The 22,739-nt window shown below is 36.5% G+C and overlaps 1 protein-coding gene across 1 annotated transcript; it reads left to right on the top strand.

Annotated features, from left to right (window-relative positions):
• The first annotated feature begins 3,974 nt into the window (after positions 1 to 3,974).
• Positions 3,975 to 22,384, top strand: LOC105208404 (uncharacterized). The gene is made up of 4 exons (XM_011178222.3): positions 3,975 to 4,582; positions 12,499 to 12,640; positions 19,203 to 19,325; positions 20,428 to 22,384. The coding sequence occupies exons 2-4, from the start codon at positions 12,503 to 12,505 to the stop codon at positions 21,094 to 21,096; spliced, it is 930 nt and encodes a 309-aa protein (XP_011176524.2). The 5' UTR covers positions 3,975 to 4,582; positions 12,499 to 12,502; the 3' UTR covers positions 21,097 to 22,384.
• The last annotated feature ends 355 nt before the right edge of the window (positions 22,385 to 22,739 follow it).

The following is a 22,739-nucleotide window of genomic DNA, read 5'->3' on the forward strand; positions in this document are numbered from 1 at the left end:
ATGGAAAGTAGTCGTGGTTGTGAACCGATTTCGCCCATTTTTTATCAGGGTGTCAAAAAATATTATAAACCGAATTTCATTCGAATCGGTTGAGTAGTTCCTGAGGTATGGTTTTTGACCCATAAATGGGCGACGCCACGCCCAAATCTGAGCACAGCTTCCTTCTGCCATTTCTTATGTAAAATTTAGTGTTTATGACATTTTTCGTTAGTGAGTTAACTCACTTTTAGTAATTTTCAACATAACCTTTGTATGGGAGGTGGGCGTTGTTATTATCCGATTTCTTTCATTTGGACTGTGTAAGGAAATGGCTAAAAGAAACGACTGCAGAAGTTTGGTTTATACAGTTTTTTTGGTTTGCAAGATATATACAAAAAAACCTATTTGGGAGGAGGGGTGGTTCACGCCCACTTAAAAAAAATTACATCCAACAAAAGAAAATAGAATCCATGCTAACTAACGAGGTGAAAAATAACGGCATTTTTTTTAAATATGTATGCATCCCTCTACATTGCGCATTACATGCGTCCCCCTTTCTTTTACCAAAGGTATTAGGAACTAAATTATATAGTAACATTTTAATATTATATGCATGTATATTATGTCCAACATGTGATAACATACGTGAAACCACTTAAGGGTTTATAGGAGATACCTGTAAGTTGCCTGCTACACATCTATATGTACGATGTGCTCATATGAGAGTTCGCAATTGGATATGCACAAATAAAGCAACGAAGTCAAATGCCAACGCGAACAGTTAAATGACAACAACATAAACTCATCAATCAAAACTTTGTCAGTCCTCCCATGTCACCACCAATATTTTGTGCGAAGACAAAATACATGAATGTCTATAGAAAACAAATGTAAAACAGTGTTATGGTTCATGTACGAGTATGTATGGTAAAAAACAAGAAAACACACGATTTATGAATGGCAAATGTGTTGCACACATGTATATGTACATATGTATGTATGTGTTTTTTCTATGGGCAGGCATTCTGTGTATTAGTGCATAAATAAATCGGGTGTCATTTGGGAAAAATTCCCATATGGGACTTCGGCAGGGATTGGCACATAAGCCTAAAATAGTGTCACCGGTCTTGGTGTTTGGACTGTTGTCGTACTTGTGAGCTATTCGAAGCGTTGTACATCACTGCTGTCATTAATTGACAATATTTCTTGATACTTGAATTAAAAATAGCATATTCTGGCTCCAGCCAATAATAAGACCTAGCAGCTGCCTAAGCCCATTCCATTTTACACCCATAGGGATGTGTTGGAAGCACTGACTATGAGTATTAAAAATTAGTTGTATGTGTGAATGTGTTCCTACTTATCTTTGTATGTATGTTACGAATGCAATTGTTGTCTGCTAAGATAATTCGATTAATAGCAAATAAAAGGGGTTTCCATTAAATTTTCGAAGGCAGGCTTATATACATATGCTCATTCATATGTACATATTTATTATGATTGGTCAAGAATATGTCCTGTTGTTTGTTGTGATTTTGAGTGTGATAGACAATTTCGAAATGAAAACGGCATTTTTGAAACTTACCAGAAGACAATGTCTTCACTTGGCGTTCCGTTTCACAACAGTACACTGTTCACTAGAAGTACTGCCCATTCTGTTCAGTTCAATCAACCACTGCAATGTCTTTCTGTTCGTAAACGATATTTAAATTTAGCTGGAATAAATCAACACAATATCCGGTGAAGGATTAGTTACTGTTGACATTCCTATTTAGCTCAAAGTTTCCTTTCATTGTATTATGAATTTTTAGCTGTGTTAAGTTTGTACATAAATTCTATTAAGAAAGTACATCTTGTACGTAAAAAACAACAAAAAAACAAAGCTTATGGTTGGCAAACAAAAAACTTGGGCGAATGGAAAATTCAACTTCAATATACATATATCCCAATGAAATCCGAAGTGGAGGGTAACGTTGCGAATAATCAAGGGCAATGAAGCATCAGAACTATTCATTCGGAAAATCTTTATGTCGATAATAGTCGTACTCGTAACGCAAGAAGAAGTTTGCCAAAACTATATTATAGTATAGTGCCACCTAGATAGATGGCCTGGGTGTGAATGTTTGAAAGCACTCGGCTTTCTATTGTAATCACTCGTGTGTTCTTATTGCATGTAGTTTTGAATCATAACCTCTCTTATGAAAATAATCATAGACGAACTGATAACACTTTTATATAACCGATTTTGTGCACTACCACTACGTCTTTGATTCCATTCAATTTCAGACTAACGTCAAACCGACCGTTACCGGTATACATATATGTATATATATTTGTTCCTGCTAATCCTGCAACGTGCATATCCGTTAACATTACTGAACATTTATTCTGAGCGTAAGGAATGATGATAAATTGCTTATTAAAAATTTTAAGTTTTTATTGTTGAAACATTGTTTTAAAATGTTTTATTAAGGTACTTTTAGCGAAAAAATCGTTTATTTTTTTAATCCTAGGCCGCATGTATTTGAAAAGTACGATTTGTATTATAAGTTCTTATCATTTTGTCTGAGAATGTCAAAGCAATTTCCAAACGAGTTTTGATTTCTCTGCCTGCATTTACATATACATATACTCGTTATAAAGTAAATTTTAATATCCATTATATTTTATTAAAATGCTAAATTATGAGTACTTTTATGGGCATATTCATTCAAAATAAACTATCTGTAAGCGTAAAGTGTCTAAAATCATAAATTGTATACACAGTGGGCGTAAAAACATTATTATCGTACAAATTTTAGAATCAAGTCATTATTGTAACAAAGATTCAAATGGCGTAAAGGATTTAATAGCATATGCAGCTTTTATGGGTGTACGTACGTTCATTGTCATCATGGACGACAGCGAATCTTTAACCAATTACAGTAGCGATTTTGACAGCCCCGTTATTAATGTCGCAGATGCCATAAAACAAGAATTGCTCTCTGATGAAGCGTTAAAGTGTACGAAGAGAAATGACGGAATGCTTGCTGACAGCAAAGTAATTAAAAACTCGCCGCAGTATTGGCGATTTTCGTCAGTCTGGGCTATGCGACATGGCGGATGAGTAACATTGTTCTACGAGTGTTCATTTCTCCGAGCTCGAGATGGGGAAGGTTAATTGTGCGTGAAAATTGAAAGTTAAGCGCATAGATAGAGTCGTCGGTGAATATTTTCATTATTGGATTGCGTTGCGAAGCGCGGACAAATTAAAATGTTTAATAATAAATTTAACAATACACTCATGCATGCGTTTACAAACCTACATATGTAGGTGTAAATGTGCGATGCACACGTATAATCGAAAATGTCACATTGCGTCAGTAGATCAACCTTTGACGCCGTTACTTCATATGACATCGATTTAATCGCTTCAGAGATGTTTCGAAACCAAATTACAAAAACCGAACGGAAGCTGCTGTTAATTGCTTTTGCTATTTTTTTAAGACTCTCCTTTCATCTCACATCACCGTTCACTCGTTGCACATTAATTTGTTGTACCCACCCCGACTCATTTCCATTGCGCCCATACTTTATTACCGTTATTTCGCCACAAAGTGCATTCTTTTTATTCGTTTCTACTATCGAACTATTAAAAAAATCCGTGTAAGGTTTTTCAAATTGGAATTCCACTGCGTTGGGCCACTGTTGCATGCAACAGTCTGCTGTACAAGTAGTTACCAATTCGTATCCTAGTCATGTTGGTTAATGAATGTTAGTGTACAGGATGGCTTGAATGTACGCATGCCCACGACAAGCCGCGGCAAGACAACAGACCATTGCCAGCTGCACCAACCCCGCACCCGCGCAAAGGCTAACGAACAACATGCCGAAGCGAAGCGACACGATTTCATACTTTTGAACAATCCCGCTGTTGTTCTTCATTGAATATAAAAACCAGCAACAGTCCGCAATTCATCCTGAGTTGCTCACTCGTCGTCAGCCTGTTGCTTTGGTCGCTGCAAACAGCGGCATTTCGCTTGATTCACTTTCGAACGCAACGGAAAGCAAAGTAACGTAAAATACGCATCTTGCCGTGTTATCCGCACAATACATACATATATATATATATAAAATTAGTGTTGGAATTTTTGGTTGTAAATTCGGAAAGCAGAAAGATTCATTAATCCTTAAACACTGGGCAATTCAAATTGCAATTGATTTGGGACGTGCCACCTTAGCTCCAATTAGCCGCGCGCGTGTGAGATATTCAAGCAGCGTTCAACGCGTGTGTGTAAAGAGTGCGGTTTTTAAATACCAAATGAAATAACGCTTAACATCATTCAAATCCAATCATTAAGTTACTAAAAATATCCCAATTAAACTGAAATAACTTAACAAGTTTGGTTACCATCACTGTGGAATTTGTAATTGCCGCACACCATAATTTTCGCTCGTGCAACATATAACTTGCACTAACATCCTAACTGTGCTTAATTAAGTAAATAGGGTCTGTGTTGACAAGTGGAATCCACTTAGTAAATACTGCTCCCGTACAATCACACTCCCTGAACAAATAATTTACTTTTTGGATTAGCAGCAGCAGCAGCAGCAACGAAACTCGGTAGGTACACCTTAAGGCGTCGTCTTGAAGGCTTTTTAAATTCTTAACCACACCTGGAATGTTTCTAATTTGTGAAGCCTTAAAGTCGAAACTATTTCTGGTTTCTTTTAATGTCTCCTGTGTTCTGACATGTAAAAGAAAGCTAATAGCAGTTGAAGCTTTTACAACCATCTCCGATGTATTTGCTTACTTGTCTCTAAATTATTTAACAAGTAATAATCTTAAAAGGTCGCGCAGTGTAAAATATCAGACAAAGTACATAATGAATTGATTCTCATTTAATAAGCGATTAATAATGAAACCCAATTTAAACGCTTCGTTGCGTTTTCGGAGCCTTGAAGGCTCGAAGGCTTTCGAAGTGTCGTGCATAGGCACACAAAGCCGTTCACGTTTTATGTAAATGCTTTTATTAAATTAAAAATCTAAAATTTGACTAACAAACACACTGACTGTAGCAACGGACACACATCGGTTAATATTGATACAATATATGTTTGTATGCGGCTACTCGGTCTCCTGCTTGTCCACTAAAATTTCAACTTTAATTATTTATTATTATTTTACATAGGGGGTAACTACTTTCCAGTTACCAGAATGTATACCAATTGAAAACTTGAAGGAGCAGGGCCAAAAATTATTAGAGGATTTTCTTATGAAAAAATTATGTCCACTCATTTACACCTTCAAGTTTCGAAAGATACGAATATTTTTTATTACAATAACCGAAATATTTATTTTTCCTCGCAATCTACAATGATTGGTGTGAAAGAATTTTCAAATGTGGTCCTCAACAATGGCAAGTCTTACGTAGTTTACTTTCAATAGAAAATATATTAAATACTTTCAGATACACAGATTCAGCACACAAAATACCGAGTTGATAGTAAAAATGTGTAAGAGTAATGGAATATTTCTACTTTTTTAGTTTTGTTTAAAAAAATATTGTCAAACGCCAAGCAAATGCTGATATAAAGAACCAATTCATCATTAATATTTATATAGCATAGCTAAAAGCTCTTAGAAAGCTTATAGTTACATGCGATATTAAATTTCAAACAGCGGCATTTTACAGCAAGAACGAAAGCAAACATTTTGCCAAAGGTTTAGATTGCATGGTTACGATGTTTACGGTGCTTAAATAAACTCTGATTACGCGACAACTTATGTTATTGATATATTAAAGTATTTTTAACATAAAAACAAAATATAATCAAATCCCACAACAAATTATAAAAAATATTAATTATTAATTAGTTAGAATTAATTTGCTATTAAGCATATTGTTTGTATAAAAAAATAAATTAAATTATTGTCTTAATGGCATTGTTAGTAAGATCTCATTGTAATTGCTAATAATGAAATTTCAATAGAGTCAGTGGAGGAGCAATACTTAAGCAAACAGAGCTGGATTCTCAATTAGTTAAGTCCAGTACGCAGGCATGTTTCTTTACATAGTCCGCAAACATTTAACTGAACTTTATGTATTTAGCTTACTCGAATACAAACAATGCTGTTTTTCTTAGCAACACACACTTGACTTGAAGCTATTTTTAACCCTGCAAACACCGACCAAATACCAAAAGTTTTAGGGCGTTAAAATATTATAGAAAATACAGAAGTTACAGAAATTACGGTGCTTGTGGCAACGTTAACACCAATGGAATTGAATTAGTTTCAAGGTAAATGCTTGAAGACGCTTGTCGGTGGCAGAAGAAAAGGCCTTTTGGCTGCTATTCGAATGCTGGAAATAATTTATTAAATTAAATCATTTTCCGAATCCATTATTGTCAAGTGATAAGTACAGCACTTAAAGTTCTACAGTACAATAACATTAGTGAAAGCATTCGAAATGTGGATGTGAATTTGTGGAGAAAATGACGAGACGTGCCTACTAGACACTATTATGGCTGGAGCAATGTGTGACTACTTAGTATCCTTCTGTACATATATTAATTATATTACATATATATATATATATATAAAGACTTGCTTTGTGCACACGCACGCATATACATATAATACATAAACAAGTAGACTCTGAAAGACAGGCGGAAGTGCGGCAACCAAGTTGAGACAGTGCCGTCCCATTTGGTCCTGACGCAATACGCAATTCAATGACTAACAAGAATTGGCATATCTATTTGTATGCGTTTCGCAAGAGACTATATTAAATTAAAAACATTCAGAGAACATACAATGTAGCAAGAGGAAAATAAAAAATAAGGAATTTAATTGTTTCTCCATCTATTAAGTAGCTGCAAACTCATTCCTGAGCAAATCATTTCATTATATAACATAAGGCATCGCTGCATATTTTGTTATTTAGGATGTATGTAATATAAATATCTCTCTCAATAGTTGCATTTGTCATATAGTAAAGAAAATTGCATAACTCTTCTTGTAAATACTTTAAATTCACCCACGAGATTTATTTTCTCACAACCTTTTCTTTTATACCATTTACCACTTGCAGAGTTTTTAACTTCGGCATAATTTGGCTTTACTTTTTCAAATCCCTTTGAGCAAAATTGTTGTTTGACAACATGCACACCTTCGCATATACTTGTTACCTTTATTTATTCAAAACATAACAGATAACAGCTCACATTTATCTAAACAAATAGACCCTAATCAAAAAATAATTTCATTTTTAGTGTACACGAAACTTATTTGTATACAGAGAACAAGTTGTATGGCGATACCTTCATGGCAAAATAGCAAATATGGTCTTAAATGCTTAAAAAAATCAATATCCTAAGGATAATAAAAACAGCTTACAAATCTATTAATAGGAAGCAATGCGTCACGTTCGACATTTCGTTTCTTGTCTGTGCCCAAAAAATTAGCTCTGGCTCAAATATGAGAACGAACGCTTATTCACCTCAGCACATGGATTTGAATAAACAGAAAATCGCGTGCATTTTAATGCGTGTCATTAACAATCTGCCCCGCGCCGTTGCCACCGCGTAGGGGGCCTTCCTTGAGAAAAAAGTTTCCTTTTTTAACGCTGATGGTTGGCAACCAGATGCAATCAGATGTGTGTGATGTGTGTTATTGTACTTTCAAATGTTTTGTTGAATTGCAAATAAAATTCAATAATTGGACTTTAATTTTCATTAACGCTTTGCGTCAAATTAATATATAGACAAATGGGGTCGGAATATATAAATAAATATAGTCAGAATAGCTGGATATTAGTATCATCAGTAAGAAAATGATGAACAAATATTATTGACAACGATCAGTATCTGATGAGGCTTTATGTTTTTACCGCCGCTTATAACGAACAAGCTAATATATTAGATTGAGTACCTTAAACAACGAATATCGGGGATGGGTAAGTACTCAGTTTAACGAATACGAATACGGTAGAAAAAGTTATAAATTAAATAAAATGTTAGTAAAAACAAAATAAACAAAAGAACATGAAAAAATTCAAAAGAAATGTGCAAATTGAGATAATGAGTACGAGAAAATGTTTTAACTTGATAGAAAAGCTTAAACTTATTGATCAACACCATAGTCGGAATTGTGTAAACAATTAAGTTAAAAGAGTATTTAACTAATTTTTATTGAAAAACATACTTCTAAGTGAGTACTGGAATTAAAATTCGATGTAACGAACAGGCCTGACAATTAATGTGTTCGTTATTTCGGAAAACTACTGTATCTCACAAACTACTAAAGCCATATCAACCAAACTTTCTATAATCATTTCCCTTAGGAACTTCATTATGCACCTTGAAAATGGATGAAATCAGAATATAACCCCACCTATCTCCCAATCAAAGGTTAATTTCAAAACTACTAAAAGTGCTTTAATTCCATCAGGAAAAAACACCAGAAACCCAAAATTTTATTAAAGGTGGTACAAAAAAGCTGTATTAAGATTGGTAAAAAATGGGCGACACCGCCGCCCAACAATTTCAACGAAATTCGTTTCATAATATTGTTTTGGCATTCCAATAGCATTTGAATATGGGCGAAATCGGTTCACAACTACTTACAATCTACTTTCCTTAAACCACACTTTTGAAGTTCATAGGATTCGTTCACTTTACAATACCTAAATGAAAACAACTTTACATACACAAATACTGCATTTCTAATGTGACATCGCCCGTCTAAAAATCTCCGAAATCGGACTGAAAACCTCAGTCCGTGTGACTAACTTCTTACCAAAAATATTGGTAAATCTCTCAGATATTCCAAACAAATTCAAGGTGCCAAGTGGGCAAAATGAGGCCCTATATATGGTTTTTCAAATTTCCTGCGAGCTTTATACCGTGTATATCGGTTAATGTGAGAGATTTCTTAGCAAAATTATGTGAAAATATAATTCTGGATTACTAAATAGTTTAAATCGATCGAGGAATTACCCTATCTTCATATATTATTCGCGAATATAATGGTTTTTGTTATTCTAGTGGACTTTATGCCGAATATCTAGGACTTAATAACATTAAGTAAATAATAATATATTGCGAGAATATAAAATGTTCGGTTACACCCGAACTTTGCTTTTCCTTTCTTGATTTGATTTGTTGCTTCAAAATGCACATGTACCTATTTATAAAGGAAAAGAACTGAAGAAGAACTTTGGGTTAACTCAGTAAATATTGGAGAACGAAAATAAAAACCACTTATATTTTAGCCACAGGCGCACTCAAAACTGACAAATAGAAAACAATTTTTCACCTGTGCTTGGATAAAAAAGGCAACACCAATGTCTACACATCCACACATTCTGCTACGTTAACGGTTACAATTTCGGCATAGTTGAATATACAAACATATGTATATATTGTATAAGAGTTGAAAGGGGCTTTATGGATTCCAAACCATTCCGCGATTACTACGCGCTACGAGTAGAGATTTTCAGACATGATTTGAACGAACATGTGCACACATATCCTTTGACTATGGAAATGGTGAGAAAAACAAATTCAAAGAAATAACGATTTAATCAGTTAAGGACCAGGTTTGTACATCAAATAAGCAGATTTATGAGTGTACAAATATATTGTATATAACATATATATGTATATGTATATATGCCTACTTCCTAGATGTTTAGACAGTATATACGTTCTCACCTGCATGCAAACAAAAGCGTGCATAATGAGAATAGAGATAAAGAGACAATAAATTGGGCAACTTTTGTCCGAAAGTTAGCCTAAGGATTTGCTACACAAATGAAATATGCACAAAATGTAGGTAAGTACAGGAAAAGGACATAATCAAGAACTACCATGTGTCAAGTTGACGCAAGTTATTTCAGTAGTTACTAAACCTTTGAGTTGAAGCGACGAGTAAGATATGTGTACACTCGTCAAAGGGATAATTTTTGGAGATTAGGAATTCGGGTGCGATTTAAAACAATGATCAATTTGTCCTGAAATCCTTACAGACAAAATGAAAAAAAAACAGAAACCAATGAACAACTCGTCTTACCCAATTTACCATAATTGCATATATTATTTTAAATCTAATCAAGCATTCTAACCGATTTATCTGTTTCAATGACATTGCAATGCAAAAATTGTTAAAAACAATGTTTTTACTTTCACTTGCCCAGTTGCTAAAGCTATTATGTTTAACTGGCAATTATGTTCGAAATATTGCAAATATTTATTCATAATTGACAACTGAGTATATATTTTGGCTCTACAAGGTATCAAGGCTTAAATATGTAAATTTTTCCAATGTTCTTACTAAAGAGACTAATCGACTGCGCAATCTTCATGTGTGGTCCGTGAGTCAAACTTTGGAAAGGATATCTTTAGTAAGATTCGACTAACTTTCCTGGGAATATCACCGACAGTCAATTAGGTTTGGGAACTTATTTCATTATATATTAATTTGCTTCCAATTCATATATGTATTAACCCTTTAAGGTTCTGCTAACATTTTGTTTAACCATTGGAAGGCATTTCAGTACTTGCTCTACATATTGCTTACTTCCTGAATAATAATGATATAACAGTCAAGTAATTGTAGGACACATATTTAAACGTTTTGATAAAATTCTCGTGTATCAGATCCAAGCTCATTTTTGTTCGAAAATTGTTTGAATTTACCGCAGCAAATCTAACTTTTAGCTTCTCTTACGTTCAAACGGTATTTATATACATACAACATACATACATATGTACATGTATGCAAGTAGATGTTTAACTTGTTACACAACATTTTTGGTCTTTGGCATCTATAGAGTATGCATAAAAAGCTATGCACGATATTTCCTCCAATAGTTTCGAACACAAATTCCCTCAAAATTACAGGCATGCTGGTGCTTGTTTATTTTGAAGTTATTAGTAGAAATGTACAGACATACATACACATATATATGTATAAACTAAGAATGTCCGAATTTTGAATAAAGAAAATACCGTTACTTGGAAAGTGATATACGCGGTTTTATAAATATATAATTCATGTCTTTCTCAAAAATATAAATAATTAGTAATTTGAAATAAATTACTTGTTGTTACATTTTAAAATATAAAATGAGTTAATTAAATCGTCACTAACTGTTTATATACATACATACATATACATGTAACTGTATAACTGAATTTTCTATATCGAAATCCTTTGTGAATAATTAAAAACTAATGGCATACAGCAATGTTTATTGTTGTGCCAATAATTGATATCATGAAATTCGGAAATTCTACAGGACCATAATAAAGTAGTATCGACATGTCAGCGCTTTATTGGAAATTTATAGGCTATGTGTATGTGCTTATTTATGTATTTGTTTGTTGTTGGTACGTGTATGCGGAGTTTGAATAATAAAAAACAAATCAGCAATACATTCGCGATGTTCTCATGTGTGTCGATGATTGCATCCTGAATAGACGAATGACTGAGAACTGATGCATGGCAATGACAGCACGAAATGCATCAGTGGCAATTGTCGACCTATAGTACACACATGTAGCCCATTCATACTCATACATACATATGTATGTACGCACTATTTCAAATATTCGTATATTTCCTATATGTGTTCGTATCTATGTATATGTTTATATTCATAAACACTTTTTATATGTATATAACCACGAATAAATCGTCGACGTTTTATTGGGGTAAGCGATCAAAGCTTTCAAACTCATTCAAACAAATACTGCTAGAATGGCGTTACGATTGCTTGACTGATGGCGCATATGATGTTGATGTTACATATACATACACCCGTGGACCTGCAATTCAAAATAATGGCGAGGTAGGCCGCCATTGTCATTTAAAGTCATCTCTACAAGTTATTAACATTATTTTAAAGTAGGTCAACAAATTGTTATTAATATAGTTCATTTTAAATACAGATGGACTATAAAGTTTTTACGAAATCATTTCGAAGCACTATTTTAAAGATAGTAAAGGCATCGCGTAAGTGATCATTCCCCCATTCAATGTTCTTAACTAGAAATAATTGTCTTGTCAACGTCCTATTTTTCATAAATTACCATAACCCCACCCATATATAACATTGATTGATCATAATCCTGTGGCTTTCATTTTCAGTTGCAGTTGCCACTCTGCAACTCATTGTTCACCATACTGTATTATAGATCTATAAAAGTGAGTGGTCAAAAAGTTGTTCTTTTGTGGAAATTAAAGGAATAAATTATTTATTTGTTTAGCTCATTTGTCATGAGCATGACTCCACCACAAATCACTCACTCCGGCTTTTCTCTTGGCCGCATCCATCAAATGTTCCAGCAATTTCCATATATAGTATAAGTTTATGACATTTTCGTCGTCAGAATGCACATATGGGAATTTTCGGGAGTTGCATCGCTACGATTTATGCGGCAATAAATAAAAACAACTTTTTAGAGACTGTTCGTTCATCGCTCAGATAGTTGCACAAATCCAATAACATTATTTATTTTATTTTTTTGCAGTACTATGAAAGCTACTACGAGACTTTGCCCCATCATAGTGCTGATTTGCGCAGCGCGGCTTGTGTGCACGGCTCAACAACGGTACCACCACAGCGATGTTGTCGGATATCCTATCGACTACGCGGACATCAAGTCAATACAAGTAAGATAAGATTTTTGGCCACTTTCTAATGTGTATATTTAGGTGGGGGAAACGTTACCTGTACTTGGCGAAAGTTACATAGTTTTATATATATATACATGACATAGCCAGCGTATCCGCTGTCTTTTTATTCGCTGAACTATGTCAATGTCGTCGTATAAATCGTACAGCTCATCGTTCCATCGTCTGCGGTATTCGCCGTTGCCAATGTTCAGAGGACCATAAATCTCAAAACCTTTCTCTCGAAAACCCCAAGAATCGTCCAATCGGATGTTGTCATCGTCCACGCTTCGGCGCCATACATCAGGACGGGAATAATGAGCGACTTGTAGAGTTTGATTTTTGTTCGGGGAGAGAGGACTTTACTTTTCAATTGCCTACTCAGTCCAAAGTAACACCTGTTGGCAAGAGTGATTTTGCGTTGGATTTCAAGGCTGACATTGTTGGTGTTGTTAACGCTGGTTCCCAAGTAGACGAAACTATCTACTACTTCAAAGGTATGACTGTCAACAGTGACGTGGGAGCCAAAACGCGAGTGTGCTGACTGTTTGTTTGATGACAGGAGATATTTCGTCTTGTCCTCATTCACCACCAGACCATACGCTTCGCTTCTTTATCTAGTCTGGAAAAATCGGTTGTTGCTTCCGATGATATCAATATCATCGGCATACGCTAGCAGCTGTACACTCTTTTAGAAGATTGTACCTTCTCTATTTAGCTCTGCAACTAGTATTATTTTTTCCAGTAATAAACTGAAGAAGCCGTACGATAGTGAGTCACCCTGTCTGAAGCCTCGTTTGGTATCAAACGGCTCGGGGACGTCCTTCCCGATCCTGACGGAGCGCTCTGATTGTTTTTTCATTGGGGAGGTTTTTTTATGTGGTGGGTCTCAAACCCTACGCACAACCGCAGAAGCGGGCTTCGCTTTCTCACTTAAGCTCGCCTCCAAACGGATGTCTGTTAGCTACCCAGGGGATACTTGGTCTGAAACCGGAAGTCGTGAGCTGCTTGAGTCATATGTAAAAGAATCGTTCCAGGCCACTCCCAAGTGAATGGCAATCAGAAACTTTCCTCACTTGCGTGAACTTCTACATATGACCCCAACCCCCACAGTTTTTTATATACATTAGTGATTTATAAAAGTAGCTACTTATATTGTGAGCTGATCGCCTGGGATATATGATTTGGATTTAGAGGGATTGCAATAAAGTCAGTTGGCAACACATCAGTAGGAAACCCATCACCTTGCCATTTATGTTCAACAATCAAATTACACCGGATGAATGTGTACTATCACAAATTCATTTCCAAAACTCGTATTATGGACGTTAAATTTATGGACAATTCGTATACATCGGCAATGAGTCACTTTATTGGCTTATCCCTACGATTGGTAGGCGGATCATATTTAAGAATTACTAAGAATGGGCCACTTGCGCAAAATATTAGCCCTTATTTAAGTTTTAGTGCTAAAAAAAGTGTTGTACTTTTGAAATAACACCTTATAAAGTACAACGAAGTGTTCTGGAACTTGATTACAAAGTTTCAAAAAAATATTTCCTTAAAGTAAAGCATAATACAACGAAGATACTACCAATCGTGAAATCTATCTATAACTGTTGCCAAAAGGAACATTTTTTCAATATTATACCATTACTTATATATTTCCTCAAAACGCACAAAATTGCAGCAATACATTATTTCTAGTGGATTATCGAAGTCCCAAAAAACCCAGGTATTCCCACTCATGCACTTTTGGGTAATTTGCGAGCGCCATAAATCGAGCTCTTGACATTACCTTCATTTAATTAACATTAATCATTTCTTTCGCACATAATCAATAAAGGAGTACTTTAATTGGCAACACCACGCACTTTACGGGTTTTTATAACGTTTCCATCAATAACACTACCGCGGCGTGAAATAAATTGCTCGTTATTTGCATAATACTCGCAGGCCAACCTGACGTACAACTTTCCCCTGTAATCCGCTTTGAAAACAACACAACCTTCTCTGTCCCCTTCCATACTCGCCTTTGCCCCCATTCCCGTGTACAAACTTTTATTTGACAGCTAATTGTTGATACCAAATGAGCCGAGCATAATCTTCATTTACGCATGTTTTCTTCCAAATCAGCAACACAATCATAAGTTTCCCAAGCGGCACATTCAACAGTCACATTTATATATATATATATATTTGGCGTAGGAACCGCTTTAAGCGATTATAGCCGAATCCACCAGAGCGCGCCACTCATTTCTCCTTTTTGCTTTTTGGCGCCAACTGGAAACACCAAGTGAAGCCAGGTCACTTTGCACTTGGTCTTTCCACCGGAGTGGAGGTCGTCCTCTTCCGCGGCTTCCTCCAGCGGGTACTGCATCGAATACTTTCAGAGCTGGAGTGTTTTCTTCCATCCGTACAACATGACCTAGCCAGCGTAGCCGCTGTCTTTTTATTCGCTGAACTATGTCAATGTCGTCGTATAAATCGTACAGCTCATCGTTCCATCGTCTGCGGTATTCGCCGTTGCCAATGTTTAGAGGACCATAAATCTTGCGCAAAACCTTTCTCTCGAAAACCCCAAGAGTCGTCTCATCGGATGTTGTCATCGTCCACGCTTCAGCGCCATACATCAGGATGGGAATAATGAGCGACTTATAGAGTTTGATTTTGGTTCGTCGAGAGAGGACTTTACTTTTCAATTGCCTACTCAGTCCAAAGTAGCACCTGTTGGCAAGAGTGATTCTGCGTTGGATTTCAAGGCTGACATTGTTGGTGTTGTTAATGCTGGTTCCCAGATAAACGAAATTATCTACAACTTCAAAGTTATGACTGTCAACAGTGACGTGGGAGCCAAGACGCGAGTGCGCTGACTGTTTGTTTGATGACAGGAGATATTTCGTCTTGTCCTCATTCACCACCAGACCCATACGCTTCGCTTCTTTATCTAGTCTGGAAAACGCAGAACAAACGGCGCGGTTGTTGCTTCCGATGATATCAATATCATCGGCATACGCCAGGAGCTGTACACTCTTGTAGAAGATTGTACCCTCTCTATTTAGTTCTGCAGCTCGTATTATTTTTTCCAGCAATAGATTGAAGAAGTCGCACGATAGTGAGTCACCCTGTCTGAAGCCTCGTTTGGTATCGAACGGCTCGGAGAGGTCCTTCCCGATCCTGACGGAGCTTTTGGTGTTGCTCAACGTCAGCTTACATAGCCGTATTAGTTTTGCAGGGATACCAAATTCAGACATCGCGGCATAAAGGCAGCTCCTTTTCGTGCTATCGAAGGCAGCTTTAAAATCGATAAAAAGATGGTGGGTATCGATTCTTCTCTCTCGGGTCTTTTCCAAGATTTGGCGCATGGTGAATATCTGGTCCATTGTAGATTTTCCAGGTCTAAAGCCACACTGATAAGGTCCAATCAGTTCGTTGACGGTGGGCTTTAGTCTTTCACACAATACGCTCGACAAAACCTTATATGCGATATTGAGGAGACTTATACCACGGTAGTTGGCGCAGATTGTGGGGTCTCCCTTCTTATGGATTGGGCAGAGCACACTAAGATTCCAATCGTCAGGCATGCTTTCTTCCGACCATATTCTACAAAGAAGCTGATGCATGCACCTTATCAGTTCTTCGCCGCCGTATTTGAATAGCTCGGCCGGTAATCCATCAGCCCCCGCCGCTTTGTTGTTCTTCAAGCGGGTAATTGCTATTCGAATTTCTTCATGGTCGGGTAGTGGAACATCTATTCCATCGTCATCGATTGGGGAATCGGGTTCGCCATCTCCTGGTGTTGTACTTTCACTGCCATTGAGCAGGTCGGAGAAGTGTTCCCTCCATAATCCCAGTGTGCTCTGGACATCCGTTACCAGATTACCTTCTCGGTCCCTACATGATAATGCTCCGGTCTTGAAACCTTCTGTTAATCGCCTCATCTTTTCATAAAATTTTCGAGCATTACCCATGTCGGCCAGCTTTTCAAGCTTTTCATACTCACGCATTTCGGCCTCTTTCTTTTTACGTCTGCAAATGCGTCTCGCTTCCCTCTTCAGTTCTCGATATCTATCCCACCCCGAACGTGTTGTGGTCGATCGCAACGTTGCGAGGTAGGCAGTCTGTTTTCTCTCCACTGCGGAACGACAATTCTCATCGTACCAACTGGTTTTTTGGCGTTGCCGGAGACCAATTGTTTCGGCTGCAGCGGTATGCAATGAGTTTGAGATGCCGTTCCACAGCTCCCTTATATCGAGATGCTGATGAGTGCTCTCAGAGAGCAGGAGTGCAAGTCGAGTAGAAAATCGTTCGGCTGTCGGTTGTGATTGCAGCTTTTCGACGTCGAACCTTCCTTGTGTTTGTTGACGGGCGTTCTTTGCTGCACAGAGGCGAGTGCGTATCTTTGCTGCTACTAGATAATGGTCCGAGTCAATGTTTGGTCCTCGGAGCGTACGCACGTCTAAAACACTGGAGACATGTCTTCCGTCTATCACAACGTGATCGATTTGATTGCGCGTGTTTCGATCAGGGGACAGCCACGTTGCTTGATGAATTTTTTTATGCTGGAATCTGGTACTACAGACAACCATATTTCGGGCCCCAGCGAAGTCGATCAGCCTCAGGCCGTTTGGCGATGTTTCGTCATGGAGGCTGAATTTTCCGACTGTTGTGCCAAAGACACCTTCTTTACCCACCCTGGCGTTAAAATCGCCAAGCACGATTTTGACATCGTGGCGGGGGCAGCGCTCATAGATGCGTTCTAGGCGCTCATAGAAAGCATCTTTGGTCGCATCGTCCTTCTCTTCCGTTGGGGCGTGGGCGCAAATCAGCGATATGTTGAAGAACCTCGCTTTGATGCGGATTGTGGCAAGACGTTCATCCACCGGGGTGAATGCCAGGACTCGGCGACGTAGTCTCTCTCCCACCACAAATCCAACACCGAATTTGCGCTCCTTTATATGGCCGCTGTAGTAGATGTCACAAGGACCCACCTTCTTCCGTCCTTGTCCCGTCCATCGCACTTCTTGGACGGCGGTGATGTCAGCCTTTAGTTGTATGAGGACATCAACCAGCTGGGCAGAGGCACCTTCCCAATTAAGAGTCCGGACATTCCAGGTGCATGCCCTCAAATCATAGTCCTTTATACGTTTGCCGTGGTCGTCATCAAAAGGGGGGTTTCACATTTATCGTCATTTATTTTCGCTTTCATTCCACACGCATTCATACAACTTAAGAGCTGAAAATTTTGACTCCCCTCACAACCGCTGTTTGTTCAGCATGTATTCGCATAAGTCACAAAGTTTTTAATAAGCAGCTATAAGCAGCTGCGTGTCCAGTCCACACAGATACTCGTAGAATGGCGCAAATATACTGGAACAGTAGCATTCTTCGTATTTAAACAGATACAAATGCATGCGGAGATTGTGGGTGCGACATTGAAGTAAGAAGAGCATTGCCCCTCACATGTGCTTCTGATATTCCATGGCTTGTTTATGTTTATAAAACTCCAAAGTCAACAAAAAGTTTATGTGCGTGATTGCGCTAATTTCCAAATCTAAAACATTTCTTTTTTATTCATCTTTTGTTAACTGCAAGCTAATTTTTCTTACTTCGTAGTCAATCTGGGAGACATAATTACATAGCTCAAAAATAATATAAATAATATCGTGGCACATGATGAAAACTGGTCTGTGACGACTATAAGCGTCTTTTTATTGATAGAAATAATTCAAGGGCTGCAGTGCGTATAAGCAACCTGAGTTAGATACACTTAGAAAAAGTAAAAAAAAGCACATGATATTATTCAGTTGAGGTTTACTGTAACTATTAACGACTTTTTTGTTGAACGTTGCACAACTGTTTTCATCAATATCGGCCATGCTGACGATTGAATTGTCCACATTTTCGTTAATGGCAATCTGCTCTTATGCATGCTCGCATAACTTGTACGTTTATGGGCATATGTATGTACATATGCGTATGCCGCTTAATGCACCATAGATATGTACTTGCAACAGTAATATAAAATCAATACAGGCGCGTAATGCCGTGCACAATGAAATTGTCTTCAGTTGGGTAACTGTAAAAACATCCGTTATCAATTTCGGAAATTGCATTATTTGCTTAAAACTTCATCACATCCATTTATAGCTGTACAAACATGGATATTTTGCTAAAGGCTTAAGCCTCCATACATACATACATGTACATATGTAGACACGTGTCCCAAATAGCCAGCGACTGTGTACAAGCAAATGATGTGAAATGTAATATATCAGTCCCATACCAGAACGAAATAGTTACAAAACTATGTAGTGTTAATTTCAGAATAAATCCACTAGTCTTTGTTTTAAAAGTGGAAAATAAAAGCGTAAGACAAAAAATACAAGCGTAAAATGTTCCAAGTTTTAATTTGGCGGAGTGAGAAACGAAATAGTTCATTAATAAATCCTTTCTGCTTTTTGGAACAGTAAATTTTCAATTATTACTAAAAACATTGTGGATTAATTAAACCCGTGATATGTATATTGATTTATTTGTTATTTTTATTATTTGTTCACAGGAGGTTTTCTCGCTGGAGAAACGTAACAAACCATCTCTGTCAATTGTGAATCCATTGGATGTGCTGCGACAACGTTTGTTGCTAGAAATTGCTAGAAGGCAAATGAAGGAGAACACAAGACAGGTAATCAAATTGAAAAATATTGTAGTGATAATAAAGCTCTAAATAGAATTTTTGTAAATTATGTTTACAAAGAGTTAATCGATCAATTACTCAAATAATTACGCTTTACCTTTAAATCAACCCCAACTTCCAAAGTGTGTAGGAGTTATTCTCTAATTTATATTTTTTACTTAAATATATTTATGTACATGGTATACACAGGTATACATTCATATCTACGTTATATCTAATATTATGCTCTTTTACTTAAATATATTTATGTACATTGTATACACAGGTATACATACACATCTACGACATATCGAATATTATGCTCGTCTCCATAAACGGCTCTATGCAAACAGCAGAAACTCTTGTCGAAACGAAACGCATGATAAATTGATTTGTCAACTCATCGTCAATGCCATTCCACATCTGCTTTGAAAAAAGTGAAGTATGTACATAGATAGCCATGTTTTATGGTGTATCTACATGCAAACATACCAATCATGCAGATGTATTCTTGAATGGGAGTGAGTGCATAAGTGACAAGTTGTATAGCGCCGTGTTGAATGCAGAAGATAAGATAAATAACCTGATAGTCAATTAGTCATTCCATCACCATATCTAAACATACATACCTGTATGTTAAAGTACTCTACAGGAAAGCATTAATCTAGCCAGCCAGCATTAATACTACTCCATAACTTGAAAGAGTCGTCCTAAAACTACAAAACTAGTTACTTCTGTGTGTCAGTATGCTGACTAGTTGTACTTGCTACCCTTAGTTGCAAACTAATTTTTAACTAGTTGAGTTGACTGCGTGGTATATGTTGGTATATGCATATATATACATACATAATTATTAAAATATTAGACATAATGGTATTTTTTAGTCGTGGCTGGTGATAGATTATCATTGCAATACATAGATTAGCATACCACAGCGTAAATTCTTCGCAGAAAATTGATCAAAAATGAACTTTGATTAACTCTATCCCTGCTTTCTCCACCCGCTTTATTAAATTTAAAAATACGCTTGAATTTCCCAGGAGCGAGCAAATCACTCATTGAATTTACTATTTATTAATTTTTTTGCGAATTTCTTTCATGGCTGCAACAGGTGGAATTGAACCGCGCCATATTGAAGAACGTCGGTAAACGCATGCTGAACAATGACGGTGACTACGGCTATAAGCATCTATCGGAAGCACAACAACAATTTGAATACTCCCCCAAGAACAGTCCTTATCTTCCGCAAATATACACGTATCGCGTTCCCCATTATCAACAACAATCGCAACTCCAACTGCAACAGTTGTGGCAGCCACATTACACTAATCAATTAGAGTACACACCAGATGTATCCACATATGACTACCTACAACGACAAGCTCCCATATACAATGCCATCCTGGGGGCAGCTGAAAGCAAAGACGACCTAAACGGGCAGGCGACCTCTTGGTATATCGACTCACTTGAAAATGGGGCCGAAGATGGTGACACAAATATTTACAACAACAAAGAAAATGAATTGACTAGCGACCGTAAAACTTCGGAACGACGAATTCAAGACAAGGGCACAGGTGGCGACAGCAGTCGTACCAATGTCGACTCGTTCGCCAACGGAGGGTCGCTGGCCAAAAATGTGTCCGACAAAGTGCATTTGGATGCACATGATGACAATGTGCTAGTAAATGGCGCTGGGAACGAGAGAATTGATGACAATGCAGATTATCACATGCGATACTTTTATGGATTGCCCAAGAAGCACCACAATATGAAAAAGTAAGCTGCAGTCACGCTCCCAAGTACAACCCCACACTCGTGAACATCGCAAGCATGATTTGAAGCTATTCAGTCCAAGAACATTTCGTTAAACACCAATTAACCAAATATACTCTTACATGTTTAAAATCGCAGAGCTTTTCATTCAATTAGCTTTGCTCTGCTTATTTACTACTTAAGAGATATTCAATAGTCTAGATGCTTAAGTTAATAGCATATATGATATAAATAATTCTATTCAAATTATGTATTTTAGTAAAACTGTTGTAATTTTTATGTGAACTAAATATGATTAAATCGTGTTTAGCATAAATAGAGAGATTTTAGAAATGCATTAAATGTAAATGTTATAAACACGAATCCTCAATATACATATGTAATAATGTAATGTCTTCAATAGCTGACGTACATATACTACTTTCGACGCATGAACTCGCCATTCACCAATCGCATGTTGGTATTAAAAGTTTTAAAGCCACACAAACACTTTATTGATTATAAAGAATGTTCTTAAAATCGATTTCTTGTTGAAGAATAAGTGGCACCGGTGTGAAAATATGTCTTAACAAAGTTCACAGTTCAGAAAGTTAGAATATACGGCACAATCTTCACTAACTAGAAACGATTTTCCAAATTTCTTATATCCATGCTCTTTTTTAGTATTTGAAATGAGATTCTTAAATAATACGTGGTTTCGAGTTCCTAGATGTGCCACTTAACGCAAAAAAAATTCATTTAGTAGATTGTGGTTTGTTAAATGACTAAGGGTGGCAATAAAAAACGCATAAACAACAAGAAAGGCCGAGTTTACAAAGCAAGGTAATCCTTTCATCCGGTTTTGTTTCTTATTGTTAACAAAATTATTATACTCTGTACAGCATGTTGCGAGAGTATGAAAACATTATGGAGGATCTGAGACAAAAACGATTTCACAGGCATTCATAGTTTTCAAATCGATAACTTCCGCGGGCGGAAAGAATTTTGAATATTTAATGCATTTGTATATGTTTATCATTCTTTGGCAAAACCTGCTTTAAAGAAACCTAGAAGAGAAGTGCTTTTATTTCCTAATAGACAATTATTATAAAGTAATTAAAATAACCCTATATAAAACTATATAAAATAACAAATAAAAAACGAAGTACACATTGAATTTAAGACCAAGGCAGCTCGTAACTTTAAGGTATACTTTACAAAAATATTTTACAAAATAAGATCAATATTTTATTTGATTGGGTATTAGTAAACAAATTTGATTATATAAATGTATAAACAAATTAAACGCATACAAAGATATTCTGCTTGACTCCACTCGGTGATGGTTTAATTCATTATATCTAAAATATCGAAGTACAAATATGACGCCATTACATAATTGATTTGAGTAACTGACAAGTATATTAATGCATTTCCTAAAAGTAGCTACTTTAAATATCCACTACTACAAACATATACATACATAAGAAAATAATGAGAATTGTGTCAATGTAAACAAATTTAATTACTCATTTACTGTTAGGAATCTATGCTACCTGCAGGGTTATTTACATACATACAATAACAACAAATCTTGTATTGCTAGTAGAATCCCAACGATTGTTAATGTTTAAATTTGTGTTAAATATGTATGTATTTACCTTGATGTTG

This window comes from Zeugodacus cucurbitae, chromosome 2, assembly GCF_028554725.1.
Source record: "Zeugodacus cucurbitae isolate PBARC_wt_2022May chromosome 2, idZeuCucr1.2, whole genome shotgun sequence".
Taxonomy (NCBI): domain Eukaryota; kingdom Metazoa; phylum Arthropoda; class Insecta; order Diptera; family Tephritidae; genus Zeugodacus; species Zeugodacus cucurbitae.

Excerpts from the sequence above, each read along its gene's own strand:
- LOC105208404 (XM_011178222.3), top strand. The coding sequence starts at position 12,503 with ATGAAAGCTACTACGAGACTTTGCCCCATCATAGTGCTGATTTGCGCA. Across the intron at positions 12,641-19,202 it reads CGGACATCAAGTCAATACAA|GAGGTTTTCTCGCTGGAGAA; the intron begins GTAAGATAAGAT and ends ATTTGTTCACAG. Across the intron at positions 19,326-20,427 it reads TGAAGGAGAACACAAGACAG|GTGGAATTGAACCGCGCCAT; the intron begins GTAATCAAATTG and ends TGGCTGCAACAG.